At 43.4% G+C, this 15133-nt stretch overlaps 1 protein-coding gene across 3 annotated transcripts in view; it reads right to left on the bottom strand.

Moving 5' to 3' along the window:
* The window catches only part of lpp60 (60 kDa lysophospholipase), a 37330-nt gene extending 24014 nt beyond the window's left edge, over positions 1-13316 (bottom strand). For 2 of the 3 annotated variants that reach the window (XM_014210578.3, XM_014210579.3), the window contains exons 1-3: positions 13024-13316; positions 12265-12418; positions 1222-1360 (exon numbers count right to left, since the gene is read on the bottom strand). In XM_014210578.3, the coding sequence (XP_014066053.2) occupies positions 1222-1360; positions 12265-12418; positions 13024-13038 (308 nt within the window). In that variant the 5' untranslated portion in view covers positions 13039-13316. 3 annotated transcript variants of the gene reach the window in all.
* Positions 13317-15133: the final 1817 nt, after the last annotated feature.

Below are 15133 nucleotides of genomic sequence, written 5' to 3'. Positions count from 1 at the left end.
CGGTAATGGAATATTTTGAAACTTTTTGTCACGAAATGCGCTCGCGCGTTACCCTTCGGATAGTGACCTGAATGCACGAACAAAACGGAGGTATTTGGATATAACTATGGATTATTTGGAACCAAAACAACATTTGTTGTTGAAGTAGAAGTCCTGGGAGTGCATTCTAACGAAGAACAGCAAAGGTAATCCAATTTTTCTAATAGTAATTCTGAGTTTAGTGAGCCCCAAACTTGGTGGGTGTCAAATTAGCTAGCCTGTGATGGCCAAGCTATGTACTCAGAATATTGCAAAATGTGCTTTCGCCGAAAAGCTATTTTACAATCTGACATAGCGTTTGCATAAAGGAGTTCTGTATCTATAATTCTTAAAATAATTGTTATGTATTTTGTAAACGTTTATCATGAGTAATTTAGTAAATTCACCGGAAGTTTTCGGTGGGTATGCTAGTTCTGAACATCACATGCTAATGTAAAAAGCTGGTATTTGATATAATATGAACTTGATTGAACAAAACATGCATGTATTGTATAACATAATGTCCTAGGAGTGTCATCTGATGAAGATCATCAAAGGTTAGTGCTGCATTTAGCTGTGGTTTTGGTTTTTGTGACATATATGCTTGCTTTGAAAATGGCTGTGTGATTATTTTTGGCAGGGTACTCTCCTGACATAATCTAATGTTTTGCTTTCGCTGTAAAGCCTTTTTGAAATCGGACAACGTGGTTGGATTAACGAGAGTCTTATCTTTGAAATGGTGTAAAATAGTCATATGTTTGTGAAATTGAAGTTATAGCATTTTTGAGGTATTTGTATTTTGCGCCACGCGATTCCACTGGCTGTTGACTAGGGTGGGACGCTAACGTCCCACTGGCCCAGAGAGGTTAGTCTTTTATTATTTGTATCAAACTCCAAGCTCTCCATCTGAAGTGTGTCAGTCAAATAGCACAAGGCTACATTAGTCTAAATCTACAGTGATGAGCTGTTACATGGAGGTTAAACAGTACTCTTTTCACAGTTTGAATGATTGTACACTGTACGAAGATTGTAAAATAAAGTAAAACATCTCAACATTTAACTAGCCAATATATTAATAACAGCAAAGGCAAAGTAAAAAGAATAAACAGAAATAGGGATAGAAGGCTGCAAGAGGAGCCCTGGAGAGGTGGGGTGAGGGGAGAGGTGGAGCCAGGAGAGAGGTGGAGTACATGGGTGACTTACGGCAGGACCAGGGTGTTCTCCTGTGGTCCACTCGTGCTGTAATATTCGTACATACGGGACTGGAGAGCATACTCCTCATCATGGAGGATGGGAAGCTTTCGCAGGGCCTTCACAAACGCATTAGGCTCTGGGGACAGCACTGTGTATGAGAGACAGAGAAAGACAGAGTTGAGAAGGTGATGTTACCATTAGAGTACAGAGCAACAAATCAGTCAGAGTTCAGGTAGGGTGAGCTCAACAACAGCCTATATAGATCTGAGTCTGATGTTTATTTTGTAAAGAGAGGGCTCTGACATAGCCTAGGGACCTTGGAGAGTGTAGCAATATGGTAGAGTCTAGGGCCGGGAAGATACCAGTATCGCGATATTCATTAGTATCGTGGCAAGGAAACAAAACACGAAGTAGATTTAACTTCTTTAGGAAAACAGCCCTAATGTTGGAAACAAACATCATGTCATCCAGAGTCACATGTATTTATTTTCCAAGCTATAGCACACAATATTTTACATACAGCAGGTTTTTAAAAGGACCAATGCATGAAGACTACTTTGTGTTTTCATTTTTGCCATAGGAAAAAAATATGGTAATACTGGTATCGTCCCGTTCTATTGTTGTCCAGGCCCAACTTTCTTGTTAATTAGACAAGTCAAACAGAAAGACTACCTCGAGAGCATTTTTGCAATAACGCAAATAAATAAATAAAAGGTGTAAATAATCATAAAGTCTTTTCAGGGGGCATTATCAGATTTACCATTCTCAGTTTATCATACCTTGTGTTATACTCAACCCTAGTGGCAAACTGGAGAATCACCTCGATATGAAAATTGGCTGTGTTTGAAAATGAATAATCATTCATGTAATGTGAAATAACTTATATAACTCATCATAGGACAACAGTCCATCAGAATATGTAAATGTAATAAACCAGGGACAGACCCTGGGTCTTCAATGGTGAATTAGTTACCGATGAGTGCCTTTCCCAATAAATTACTTCCTAAAGTGGGAGAAGAATGCAGGCTGCGTGGCATGCTGGCACGTGACTGCTAATGCATTTCAATGGGAGAGATGAGGCAGGGCAGCTGAGAGGCGTGAAACCTGAGTCAAGCCACTGGAATGAGATGGCTGACGAAAAGTGGACCGCCAGCCACTGTGGACCACCAGCCACTGGCTAAAAGATTGCATAAAGACAAAACTTTAGACTTCCAAACTGAGCCTTTGGAATGGTGTAATTATACAGTAAGCCCTAAACCTAGAAACTATGGTCACATGAATTATGGTGTAGTGTTTACTGTTTACTCCAAGTACCTTGGCTTCTTGCGGTCAATTTGCAGTCAACAAATTCTTTGTAATTATGTATTATTGTTGACCTGGCCAAGGCTTTCAACTCTGTCAATCACCACATCCTCATCAGCAGACTCAACAGCCTCGGTTTCTCAAATGATTGCCTCGCCTGGTTCACCAACTACTTTTCCGATAGAGTTCAGTGTGTCAAATCGGAGGGCCTGTTGTCTGGGCCTCTGGCAGTCTCTATGGGGGTGCCACAGGGTTCAATTCTTGGGCCAACTCTTTTCTCTGTATACATCAATGATGTCGCTCTTGCTGCTGGTGAGTCTCTGATCCACCTCTACGCAGACTTCACCATTCTGTATACTCCTGGCCCTTCTTTTGACACTATGTTAACTACCCTCCAGACGAGCTTCAATGCCGTACAACTCTCCTTCCGTAGCCTCCAACTGCTCTTAAATACAAGTAAAACTACACCTGCCCGCCCGCCCAGCATCACTACTGCTACTGTGGATGGTTCTGACTTAGAATATGTGGACAACTACAAATACCTAGGTGTCTGGTTAGACTGTAAACTCTCCTTCCAGACTCACATCAAACATCTCCAATCCAAAGTTAAATCTAGAATTGGCTTCCTATTTCGCAACAAAGCATCCTTCACTCATGCTGCCAAACATACCCTCGTAAAACTTACCATCCTACCAATCCTCGACTTCGGTAATGTCATTTACAAAATAGCCTCCAACACCCTACTCAACAAATTGGATGCAGTCTATCACAGTGCCATCTGTTTTGTCACCAAAGCCCCATACACTACCCACCACTGCGACCTGTATGCTCTCGTTGGCAGGCCCTCGCTTCATACTCGTCGCCAAACCCACTGGTTCCAGGTCATCTACAAGACCCTGCTAGGTAAAGTCCCGCCTTATCTCAGCTCGCTGGTCACCATAGCAGCACCCACCCGTAGCACACGCTCCAGCAGGTGTATTTCACTGGTCACCCCCAGGGCCAATTCCTCCTTCGGCTGCCTCTCCTTCCAGTTCTCTGCTGCCAATGACTGGAACAAACTACAAAAATCTCTGAAACTGGAAACACTTATCTCCCTCACCAGCTTTAAGCACCAGCTGTCAGAGCAGCTCACAGATCACTGCACCTGTACATAGCCCATCTATAAATAGCCCAAACAATTACCTCATCCCCTACTGTATTTATTTATTTATTTTGCTCCCTTGCACCCCAGTATTTCTACTTTGCACATTCACCTACTGCAAATCTACAATTCCAGTGTTTTTAATTGCTATATTGTATTTACTTCACCACCGTGGCCTTATTATTGCCTTTACCTCCCTTATCTCACCTCATTTGCTCACATTGTATATAGACTTGTTTTTGTACTGTATGTTTGTTTTACTCCATGTGTAACTCTGTGTTGTTGTATGTGTTGAATTGCTTTGCTTTATCTTGGCCAGGTCGCAGTTGTAAATGAGAACTTGTACTCAACTTGCCTACCTGGTACAAAGGTCAAATAAATAAAGAAAATAAAAAAATGTTTCGCCCCCCCTCACCATCCGCTCAAGAAAAAAAATAATCCTGCAGCTGAATCTAGTTGATGATCCCTGGCGTAGACATACCCTTCAGACATTTTATCCAAAGTGCTTAATGTGTCCTTGCCCCAAAAACAATGCTTAATTCTTTCCCATTTCAGGAAATTAATTATACAGAAATCAAAAGAAGAAAAACTGGAATTGAAAAGATAAGCAGATATGTTTCAGTGGTGTGTCACATTAGAAAGAAAGATCCTAATTCAGCTGATCTTGTACTCTGCAATTAATATGCAAGACTGACAAATGGCGGTGGTGAACACCTTCATTTAGGTCAACTGTGACTGATTGGACAGTTAACCAGTACTGAAGCATGCTTTGGTCGTTTTGTACCCTCAACAAACATAATATTATGTTGTTTTATCCTGTTACCCTGTTCTGTACGTCATAGCTAGTTATTCATTAGTTTAACGTTAGGGCAGTAGACATCCATCCACATGTGTTCTCAAATTAATTTTACAATGGGGAAGGAAGTGAGTTGAAACTAAGCATACGTGGACAAACATGATCTTCATGATTTAGATTTTCAAGGTGCAATGTATGTTGCAAGAAGTCCACAGAACACTAAGCATTTTGTTACAATGTAACCCGAGAACACAAGGCATTAAAACCTCTACCGGATCGGTGGGTCCCCTGCGGGACGGTTGAGCTAATATAGGCTAATGTGATTAGCATGAGGTTGAAATTAACAAGAAAATTTCCCAGGACATAGACATATCTGATATTGGCAGAAAGCTTAAATTCTTGTTAATCTAACTGCACTGTCAAAGTTACAGTAGCTATTACAGTGAAAGAATACCATGCTATTGTTTGAGGAGAGTGAACAGTTATAAACTTGAAAATGTATTAATAAACCAATTGGGCACATTTGGGCAGTCATCATACAATCTTTTAAACTGAAATACAATGGTTCATTGGATCAGCCTAAAACTTTGCACATACACTGCTGCCAACTAGTGGACAAAATCGAAATTGCGCCTGGGCTGGTATAATACATTATGGCCTTTCTCTTGCATTTCAAAGATGGTACAAAAAAAAATTGTATATGTTTTTTTCTTTGTATTATCTTTTACCAGATCTAATATGTTATATTCTCCTACGTTAATTTAACATTTCCACAATCTTCAAAGTGTTGTCTTTATAATGGAATCAAGAATATGCATATCCTTGCTTCAGGTCCTGAGTTACTGGCAGTTAGATTTGGGTATGTCATTTTATGCGAAAATTAAATTAATTAACAAGGCATTCTGCCTTATCCCAAGGTTTCGCAGTTGTAAGCACCGCTTACCGGTGGGACCATGTGAAAGACAATCCCGACGCTCTGTTTTAACATTTAGAAATGTCAAAAATCATCACGTGAGATACAGTTTTCAAAACATATGGAACTTATCATTCATAACAGCAACAAATAATAAATAAAAAATATATGCAGTACCAGTCAAAAGTTTGGACACACCTACTTATTCAAGGGTTTTTCTTTATTTTTTTACTATTTTCTACATTGTAGGATAATAGTGAAGAACGACATCAAAACTATGAAATAACACATATACATGTAGTAACCAAAAAAGTGTTAAACAAATCATATATTTTATATTTGAGATTCTTCAAAGTAGCCACCCTTTGCCTCAATGATAGCTTTGCACACTCTTGGCATTTTCTCAACCAGCTCACTTGGAATGCCTTTCCAACAATCTTGAAGGAGTTCCCACATATGCTGAGCACTTGTTGGCTGCTTTTCATTCACTCTGCAGTCCAACTCATCCCAAATCATCTAAATTGGGTTGAGGTCGGGTGATTGTGGAGGCCAGGTCATCTGATGCAGCACTCCAGCACTCTCCTTCTTGGTCAAATAGCCTTTACACAGCCTGGATGTGTGTTGGGTCATTGTCCTGTTGAAAAACAAATGATAGTCCCACAAAGCACAAACCAGATGGGATGGCGTATCGCTGCAGAATGCTGTGGTTGCCATGCTGGTTAAATAGATCACAGACAGTGTCACCAGCAAAGCACCCCCACACCATCACACCTCCTCCTCCATGCTTCATGGTGGGAACCACACATGCGGAGATCATCTGATCACCTACTCTGCATCTCACAAAGACAGAGGAGTTGCAACCAAAAATCTAACATTTGGACACATCAGCCCAAAGGACAGATTTCCATGGTCTAATGTCCATTGCTCGTGTTTCTTGACCCAAGCAAGTCTCTTATTATTATTGGTGTCCTTTAGTAGTGGTTTCTTTGCAGCAATTCAACCATGAAGGCCTGATTCACACAGTCTCCTCCGAACAGTTGATGTTGAGATGTGTCTATTACTTGAACTCTGTGAAGCATTTATTTGGGCTGCAATTTCTGAGGTTGGTTACACTAATGAACTTGTTCTCTGCAGCAGAGGTAACTCTGGGTCTTCCTTTCCTGTGGCGGTCCTCATGAGAGCCAGTTTCATCATAGCGCTTGTGTGACTGCAATTGAATAAACTTTCAAAGTTCTTGAAATCTTCCCCATTGACTGGCCTTCATGTCTTAAAGTAATGATGGACTGTCGTTTCTCTTTGCTTATTTGAGCTGTTCTTGCCATAATATGGACTTGGTCTTTTACCAAATAGGGCTATCTTCTGTATACCACCCCTACCTTGTCACAACACAACTGATTGGCTCAAACGCATTAAGAAGGAAAGAAATTCCACAAATTAACTTTTAACAAGGCACACCTGTTAAATGAAATGCATTCATCAAGGCAAAGGGTGGCTACTTTGAAGAATCTCACAAATAAAATATATTTTGATTTCTTTAACACTTTTTTGGTTACTACATGATTCCATATGTGTTATTTCATAGTTTTGATGTCTTCACTGTTATTCTACAATGTAGAAAATAGTAAAAATAAAGAAAAACCCTGGAATGAGTAGGTGTGTGCCAACTTTTGACTGGTACTGTATATACTTACTGTAGCAGGTTTGCACAGATCCATAAGTCTGTGTCCCTCCAGCTGACGAACTACACTTCCGCTACACTTCCTCCTTAGTTACACTTACACACAGGTGTTCGGGCACGCTAGATAGCCAATTAGCACTTAGCACAGGAGTTGTTCCATGCCATTTCAGCAAGCCATAACAGCCTCCATCTCAGATTGTTCTGAAATTGTTTCCTGTAGATAGAAACCGATAAGATTAGCATTCCTGCAACATTATTTGGTTGAAATTAAGCTAATTGATTGCACCCAAATTGGCCATTTTCATTTATAGGATTAATTTAATATTCAAAAAATATAGTACCCTACATCTGATTTGGAACAAACTTTTTCTAACAATGAGTAAGACATGAGGAATCCAAATAAATTGTCAAAAGCCCTCAAGGACCCCCCACATTCATCCAACCGCAACAACAAGTACATAGTATGAGTTCTTTATGTCTGACAAGTAGTATGGAGCTGCGTCTCAAAGTATTGTTTCTTCATCCTATGCAATCTACTATGAGTGAAATTGGTGATGTTTTTTCCCCGTTCAGAGAAATTAGTAACTGAAGTTGTTGGGTTTATGTCCCATCCTACATCCTGATATTACTAGGTTCTGACCACTAGATGGTGCTGTTCCTGCTATTTGTTTAATTTACATTTTTTATAACTGATATTGGCCAATTGAGTGACATATAACAAGAGGAAAACTGTTGATGCACAACCATGTTTTGAAATGGCACCTTGTGTATTGTACCATTCTAGCTCTCAACAGTAAGTTGAGACATTTTAGCATTTGTGGCACATTTTTTTATACTTTAGGATGATTTAGATATGAATCATGACAATGCTAATATAGGTACCATTGTCTTGCATTGGATTTGTGCCTCAAATGCAAAAAATTGTCAACTTACCGTCAGTAGCTAGAATGGTACAATACACAATGTGCAATTTCAAAACTTGGTTGTGCATCAACAGTTTTCCTCTTGTTATATGTCACACAATTAGCCCATATCAGTTTGATTGGTCAATTAGTCTAGCCAGCTTTCTAAATAACTGACCAGGCATGCAAGACACGTGCCCAGGGGCCCTCACGTCCAAAAATATGTCAAATACTCAGAGGCGCAGCTCTATACTACTTGTCAGACACAAAAAACTGATACTATACACTGAGTGTACAAAACATTAGGAACACCTGCTCTTTCCATGACAGTATGACAAGGTTAATCCAGGTGAAAGCTATCATCCCTTATTGATGTCACCTGTTAAATCCTCTTCAATCAGTGTAGATGAAGGGGAGGACGCAGGTTAAAGACACATTTTTAAGCCTTGAGACAATTGAGACGTGTGTATGTGTGGCATTCAGAGGGTGAATGACACACAGGCAAGGAAGAAGGCAACACAAATGGCAGGGGACTCAATTCACACCAAATCTCATGAAAGAATCTACCCTACACTTTGACCTCTTTCTCCCCTCTCTCTCCAAATGAAATCCTGCGACTTGAGGTCCAGCCGCCCGACAACATGCCCACTCGACCCCATCCCCTCCTCCCTTCTCCAGACCATCTCTGGAGACCTTCTCCCATTGCTAACTTTGCCCAATTAATCCCTGGCTACTGTCTGCATTCCCTCTGACTCCAAAATGGCCAGAGTCACTCCCCTCCTCAAGAAACCAACACCCGACTCCCCTGACGTCAAACTACGTCCTACCGTGTAGTCTTCTCATACCAGGTGATGTGGAGAGGATCTGTGTCTGCACCACGTACTTTCACTACTGGTGTCCCCCAGGGCTCAGTTCTAGGCCCTCTCCTATTCCCTCTATACATCAAGTCACTCAGCTCCGTCATATCCTCACATGGTCTCTCCTATCATTGCTATGATGACACAACTACCTTTCTCCTTCCCCCCTTCTGACACCCAGGTGGCGACACACATCTTTGCATGCCTGGCAGATATCTCAGCTTGGATGTCAGCCCACCACCTCAAGCTCAACGGAGCTGAGTGAGAGAAGAGGACCTAGAAATTAGCCCTGGGGGACACCAGTCATGAGAGTACGTGTAAGGCCTAACAGTTTCAAGACCTCTCCATCATGGTTGAGAACTCCACGGTGTTCCCCTCCCAGAGTCAAAAGAACCTTGGAGTTACCCTGGACAACACCCTGTCGTTCTCTGCAAATATCAAAGCAGTGACTCGCTCCTTCAGGTTCATGCTCTACAACATCCGTAAAGTACAACCCTACCTCACTCAGGAAGCGACGCAGGTCCTAATCCAGGAACTTGACAACTCCCGTACTGACTACTGAAACTCGCTGTTGGCTGGGCTCCCCGCTTGTCCCATCAAACACCTTCAACTTATCCAGAACGCTGCAGCCCGCCTGGTGTTCGACCTTCACAAGTTCTCCCATGTCACCCGCTCCTCCGCACACTCCACTGGCATCCAGTCGAAGCTCGCATCCACTACAAGAGCATGGTAAGCTTTCTACTGAGCAGCAAGAAGAACTGCCCCTCCTACATTCAGGCTATGCTCAAACCCTACAACCCAACCCGAGTACTCCGTTCTGCCACCTCTGTTCTCTTTGCCCTTCCACCCCTACAGGAGGGCAGCTCTCGCTCAGCCCAGCCAAAGCTCTTCTCTCTCCTCGCACCCCAAGGGTGGAACCAGCTTCCCCCTGAGACTGTTGCCCTGTCAAAAATGACTCCCAGTCTGGGCCAATCATGCAGGATACACGCCACCCACCTTGCCAAAGAACAGCCCCCAGACCACTCAAGGGAAATCAACAGACCACTAACTTACTACCATGAGACAAGGCCAAGTATAGCCCAAGAAGATCTCACCCACCGCACTAGCACTAGGGGGTGCTCAAAATCGGACAGGAAGATCACGCCAGTGACTCAACCCACTCAAGGAAGTCGAGTGCAGTGAACAAAGCCTGCTGTGACGTGATGCGCTCTCATAGAGACGGCATGGGAGAGCGCGAACAAGCCAGTGACTCGGCCTCTGTAATAGGGTCAGAGGCACAGAATCCCAAGAAAGATTGGGGAGCTGGGAAGGCAGAGACAGCAAGGGTGGTTCCTCTAGCCAGTACCTTGCCGTTCACCTTCACACCGCTGAGCCAGACTATACTCAATCATAGGACCTACTGAAGAGATGGGTCTTCAGTAAAGACTTAAAAGGTTGAGACTGAGTCTGATTCTCTCACATGGAGCGGTAGACCATCCCATAAAAGAGGAGCTCTATAGGAGAAAACCCTGTCTCCAGTTGTTTGCTTAGAAATAATAGGGACAATAAGGAGGCCTGTGTCTTGTGACTGTTGTGCACGTGTAGGTATGTATGGCAGGACCAAATCAGAGCAATAAGTAGGAGCAAATCCATGCAATGCTTCATAGGTTAACAGTAAAACCTTGAAAACCCTAGCCTTAACAGGAAGCCAGAGGCTAGCACTGGAGTAAAATGATTCCAGTCAAAACATCTAACAAGACATGGGAGACTTGGAGGGTAACATAGGTGTCTGAGGAGATGGTTTGTGAGTCTGGTTTTAAATATGCAAATGTAGTGATGGATATTCCAGGAGTTTCAGAGGAGTGCAGCTGAGCTGAAGGCACTGAAGACAAGGTCCACAGTGGTCAGGAGTATGGTGTTGGGAGTGATAAGGAAGCCAGAGTCAGATGAGTAAAGTGGGTGACAGGGGATTTAGGTGTGCAGCATGTCAGAGAAGTAAAAAAATGAACCAGGACATGGAAAGATTTGTGGATGAGCAGTGGAGTGTGGATGTGATGTTTTCCCAGGTTTTGGTGCAGCTGTAGGGAATTTTCTGTTTCCTGTGGTGTGAAATAAAGGATCCAAGGATAGAGCGAACAACGATGGTCTTTTAAAGGTTTAACAGCATTCAATGTGCACAATGGTAAGAATGACAGAATACAGCCTGCATGTAAAGTTCTCCAATGGTCCGCAGCCTTACTTTATACCATATCAGATAAGGACCCAGAGAAGGTAGAACACTTTCTTTTGCCCTCTTCCTACCAGCCCATCAGAATGCCTGCAAACAGATTGAAAATGGTGTACTCTTCAGGGTGAGCACTGAAGCAACAGAATTCTGAACATATTGAAGAAGGGTGACACAGAGGCTATAGGGATGAGCGTTGCAGTAGTCCAGGTAAACGGTGACAATCTGACAAACTGTTCAACACAATACAATTCAGAATGCCCAAAACCTGGCGGCCCAACTTTTCAGAGCAGAAAGTCTTAAACTGAGGGAGTCAGAAAGTTGGGGCTTTAATGTTGTGCTTTATAGGAAAACCAAAGGGTGTGCAATATGTCTCCATCCCTATACTGTAAACAATACAAAGTCGGTGTAAGGTGCCTAGGTCATGTGATCAAGGCGCTATTGACATTAAGTAAAAAGATAATGGACAGTTGAAATTAGGTTGCTAAGTCACGTGGTTGAAGAGCTATTGACATTTGTACGTTGAAAATATTGATATAAAATTGTGTAAGTGCTTTATGGGAAAAGGGTGTGCAAATCTGTGTCCCTACACTTTGAACAATACAACATTGGTTTGAGGTGCCTAGGTCATATGATCAAGGAGCTATTGAAATTCTAAGTCAAACCTTTTAATTAATGAAGGTAAAAGAAAAAAAACAAAGGGCGTGCAAGTTATCCCCCTACCCTAGGAACATTCCAAAGTTAGTTTGAGGTGTCTAGGTCACATGGTCAAGCAACTGAATTTTAAATGATTTTGCATAAATATATTTTTTACATTTGGAATCCTTTTATGAGAAAACCAAAGGATGTGCATCATACCTCCATGTAAGGAATAATGGACCGTTGAAATTAGATTGCTAAGTCATGTGGTGTAAGAGCTATTGAAATGTGAATATTTTGATCATACACTTTGTTGACGGTGCCTAACTTGTTACATTGACGGTATGCCAGGCAGCCTACACTGTTGCCCTGTGATGATGAAACTCAGGTCGGAATCGGGATAATAAGACCTGTGCAATATTTTTAAACCTTTTTTCCTTCATAAAGAACCTGAGGTATGTAGCTCAAATCATTTGCGAGCTATTTTAGTTTGAATGTCTGGCGAATATCGAATCTCAAACCACCTTTACCACGGTCATTCACCGACTGTCACCTCAGTTAAATTAACTTTGTCTGGGCAACAACAAATACAATGTAAAAATCCCTGTCCAAACTTTTTACCGTTATTATGGTACGTCATCCCGATAGTCCCTCCGGTGTTAATGACCAAGACACGCGCTTCATCACAGGGGCTCACATCCAGAGACTGATCACTGCTCGACAACCTCCTTCGTCGGCCTGCCTGTGCCACATTGCTCTGGTGAAGTTCAGAATTCTGCGATTGGAACACATCAGACTGATCAAGTTGGCTGAACCTTAAATAGGACAAAGCTCTAGAGAGAGAGGTAATTTCTGAAGCTGGAGAGGGACATGTAGACCTTTTACATTCCATCCATGATTACTAGATAGCTGGTGGTGGGGGAAGAGTACATTTACATTTTAGTCATTTAGCAGACGCTCATATCCAGAGCAACTTACAGTAGTGAATGCATACATTTCATTTCATGCATTTTTATTATTTTTATTTTTTAATTTTTTTACTGGCTCCCCGTGGGAATCGAACCCACAACCCTGGCGTTGCACACACCATGCTGGCGTTGCAAACACCATGCTCTACCAAGTGAGCCACAGGGAAGACTACATTATCAAAACAAGGGATGTTTTTAAAGCGACAGACCACCACCAATGACAGAGGATGCTGTGAAGTGCCAAATGCACTAATCAGTACACAGAGTAACCTATATTAAAACTGTAATGTTAAATGCTTGATTTTATTATCTATTTTGGCAAAAATAATGAATCGCATTGATAATATTGGACAAAATGTATTTCCAAGATAAAAGCATGCACATACAATGCAATGATGAAAGTGAGACCAACCTGAAGGGAGTCCATGCTGGGTTGTAGAGAGATGGTGTAGAGGACGTGGAGTAGAATTAATTGTTTATCTATTGAGTTGTTCTTCAACAACCTTCAAGGACAGAATGTGGAAATTCTAACCAATAAGGAGAGACTTTGTTATTTCTTCAAACAATCAATCTTTTTATTTAAGAATTGCAATGATGAAGCTAGTCAACTACGCACTCTGAAGTGATGCTGAGAGCTCGATGACACAAGGAGTAGAGAAGCCTTTTATTGTCAAACTATTTATGCAAGCATGTAAGTACATAACATGTGATCTTGGTGTAGAACATGACTAAACTTGGGTAAAAGGTACAGACTAACTGTAAATTGGTCATCTAGTTCTATTGCAACAGCTGGTTATTCTAGTCTTCTAGTGAGGAATCGAAACTCTAGACACAGTTTCCCTGACGTAGATCAATGATTTGCTGAATTGGCACAAGCAAGCAGCTTTTTCTGTCTGCCCAGATGGTGAGTGGCTGCACACCCACACACACATACACGACCATTAACTTTACGCAATGCAAGAAGCTATACAGTCCTAATGTCACATCTACTCCCGCTCCCCCTCTCTGGCGCTCATTGTCGCCAGTTTACTCATTATTACGCACACCTGCCACCATCGTTACGCGCACCTGCGCCTCATGAGACTCACCTGGACTCCATCACTTCTATGATTATCTCCCCTATATCTGTCATTCCCTTAGTTTTTTTCTCCCTCAGGCAGTATTAGTTATGTTTCTCATGTCCAGACGTTACTCTTGTTTCGTATTGTTCTATTTATAATTAAATTCACCCCCTGTATTTGCTTCCTGACTCCCAGCGACTGTGTTACAGAATGCTGCCCCAACCAAAGCAACAGGGATTTTTTTTATTGTATCATTTTTTGCTGGTGACGTCGGGTCCAAGGGCCACTGTCAACGCAACCAGGGATGCCTCCGCTGGCTTGTCAGGCTTCCATGCCTCAGCTGGCTGGTCAGGTTCTCAATCCTCGGTTGGCTCATCAGGTTTCCATTGTCGAAGCTACCGGGGATGCCTCAACCAGTCCGTCAGGCTTCCAAGCCTCGGCCGGCTCATCAGGCTCCCGCGCCTCAGCAGGCTCGTCAGGCTCCCGCGCCTCAGCCGGCTCGTCAGGCTCCCGCGCCTCAGCCGGCTCGTCAGGCTCCCGCGCCTCAGCCGGCTCGTCAGGCTCCCGCGCCTCAGCAGGCTCGTCAGGCTCCCGCGCCTCAGCCGGCTCGTCAGGCTCCCGCGCCTCAGCCGGCTCGTCAGGCTCCCGCGCCTCAGCCGCTCGTCAGGCTCCCGCGCCTCAGCCGGCTCGTCAGGCTCCCGCGCCTCAGCCGGCTCGTCAGGCTCCCGCGCCTCAGCAGGCTCGTCAGGCTCCCGCGCCTCAGCAGGTTCGTGCCTCTACAGGTTCCCCCCAGCCCCCGCCGGCTCTACAGGTTCCCCCCAGCCCCCGCCTGCTCTACAGGTTCCCCCCAGCCCCCGCCTGCTCTACAGATTCCCCTCCCCGCCGGCTCTACAGGTTCCCCCCGCCTGCTCTACACGTTTCCCCCCCGTCTCACCCGTCTCGACAGGTTCCTGGCGCCTCATCAGAAGCGACCAGCCCACTCCTGGTCCTCCGGACCGTTCCTCTGGTCGGCGTCCTGCAGCTGGAGTCACGTGTCAGGGAGGTGGGTACTGTCACGTCTACGCCCGCTCCCCGTCTCTGGCGCTCATTGTCGCCAGTTTGCTTATTATTATGCACACCTGCCACCATCGTTACGTGCACCTGCGCCTCATGACTCACCTGGACGCCATCACGTCTATGATTACCTCCCCTATATCTGTCATTCCCTTCGGTTCTTTCCCCAGGCAGTATTAGTTGTGTTTCTAATGTCCAGACGCTACCCCCTGTACTTGCATTAGAAGTTTCACTGAAATTTCCCTAACACTCTTAAGAGAATCAGTCTCTTTATATTCTTTCAGTTACAACTTTACAGAGTTAAAAATGTAACATATTCTTAAGAAAAACTTCCCAGTCCTTGTCTATTCCCTCATGGTAAATAACCTTCCTTTGGGTTACTGAGTTTAAAACCTTGTTACAGCGCAT

Source organism: Salmo salar, chromosome 09 (genome assembly GCF_965601325.2).
Source record: "Salmo salar chromosome 09, fSalSal1, whole genome shotgun sequence".
Lineage (NCBI taxonomy): Eukaryota > Metazoa > Chordata > Actinopteri > Salmoniformes > Salmonidae > Salmo > Salmo salar.
The sequence above is the reverse complement of the archived record's forward strand: the minus strand, read 5'-3'. Positions and strand labels throughout refer to the sequence as shown.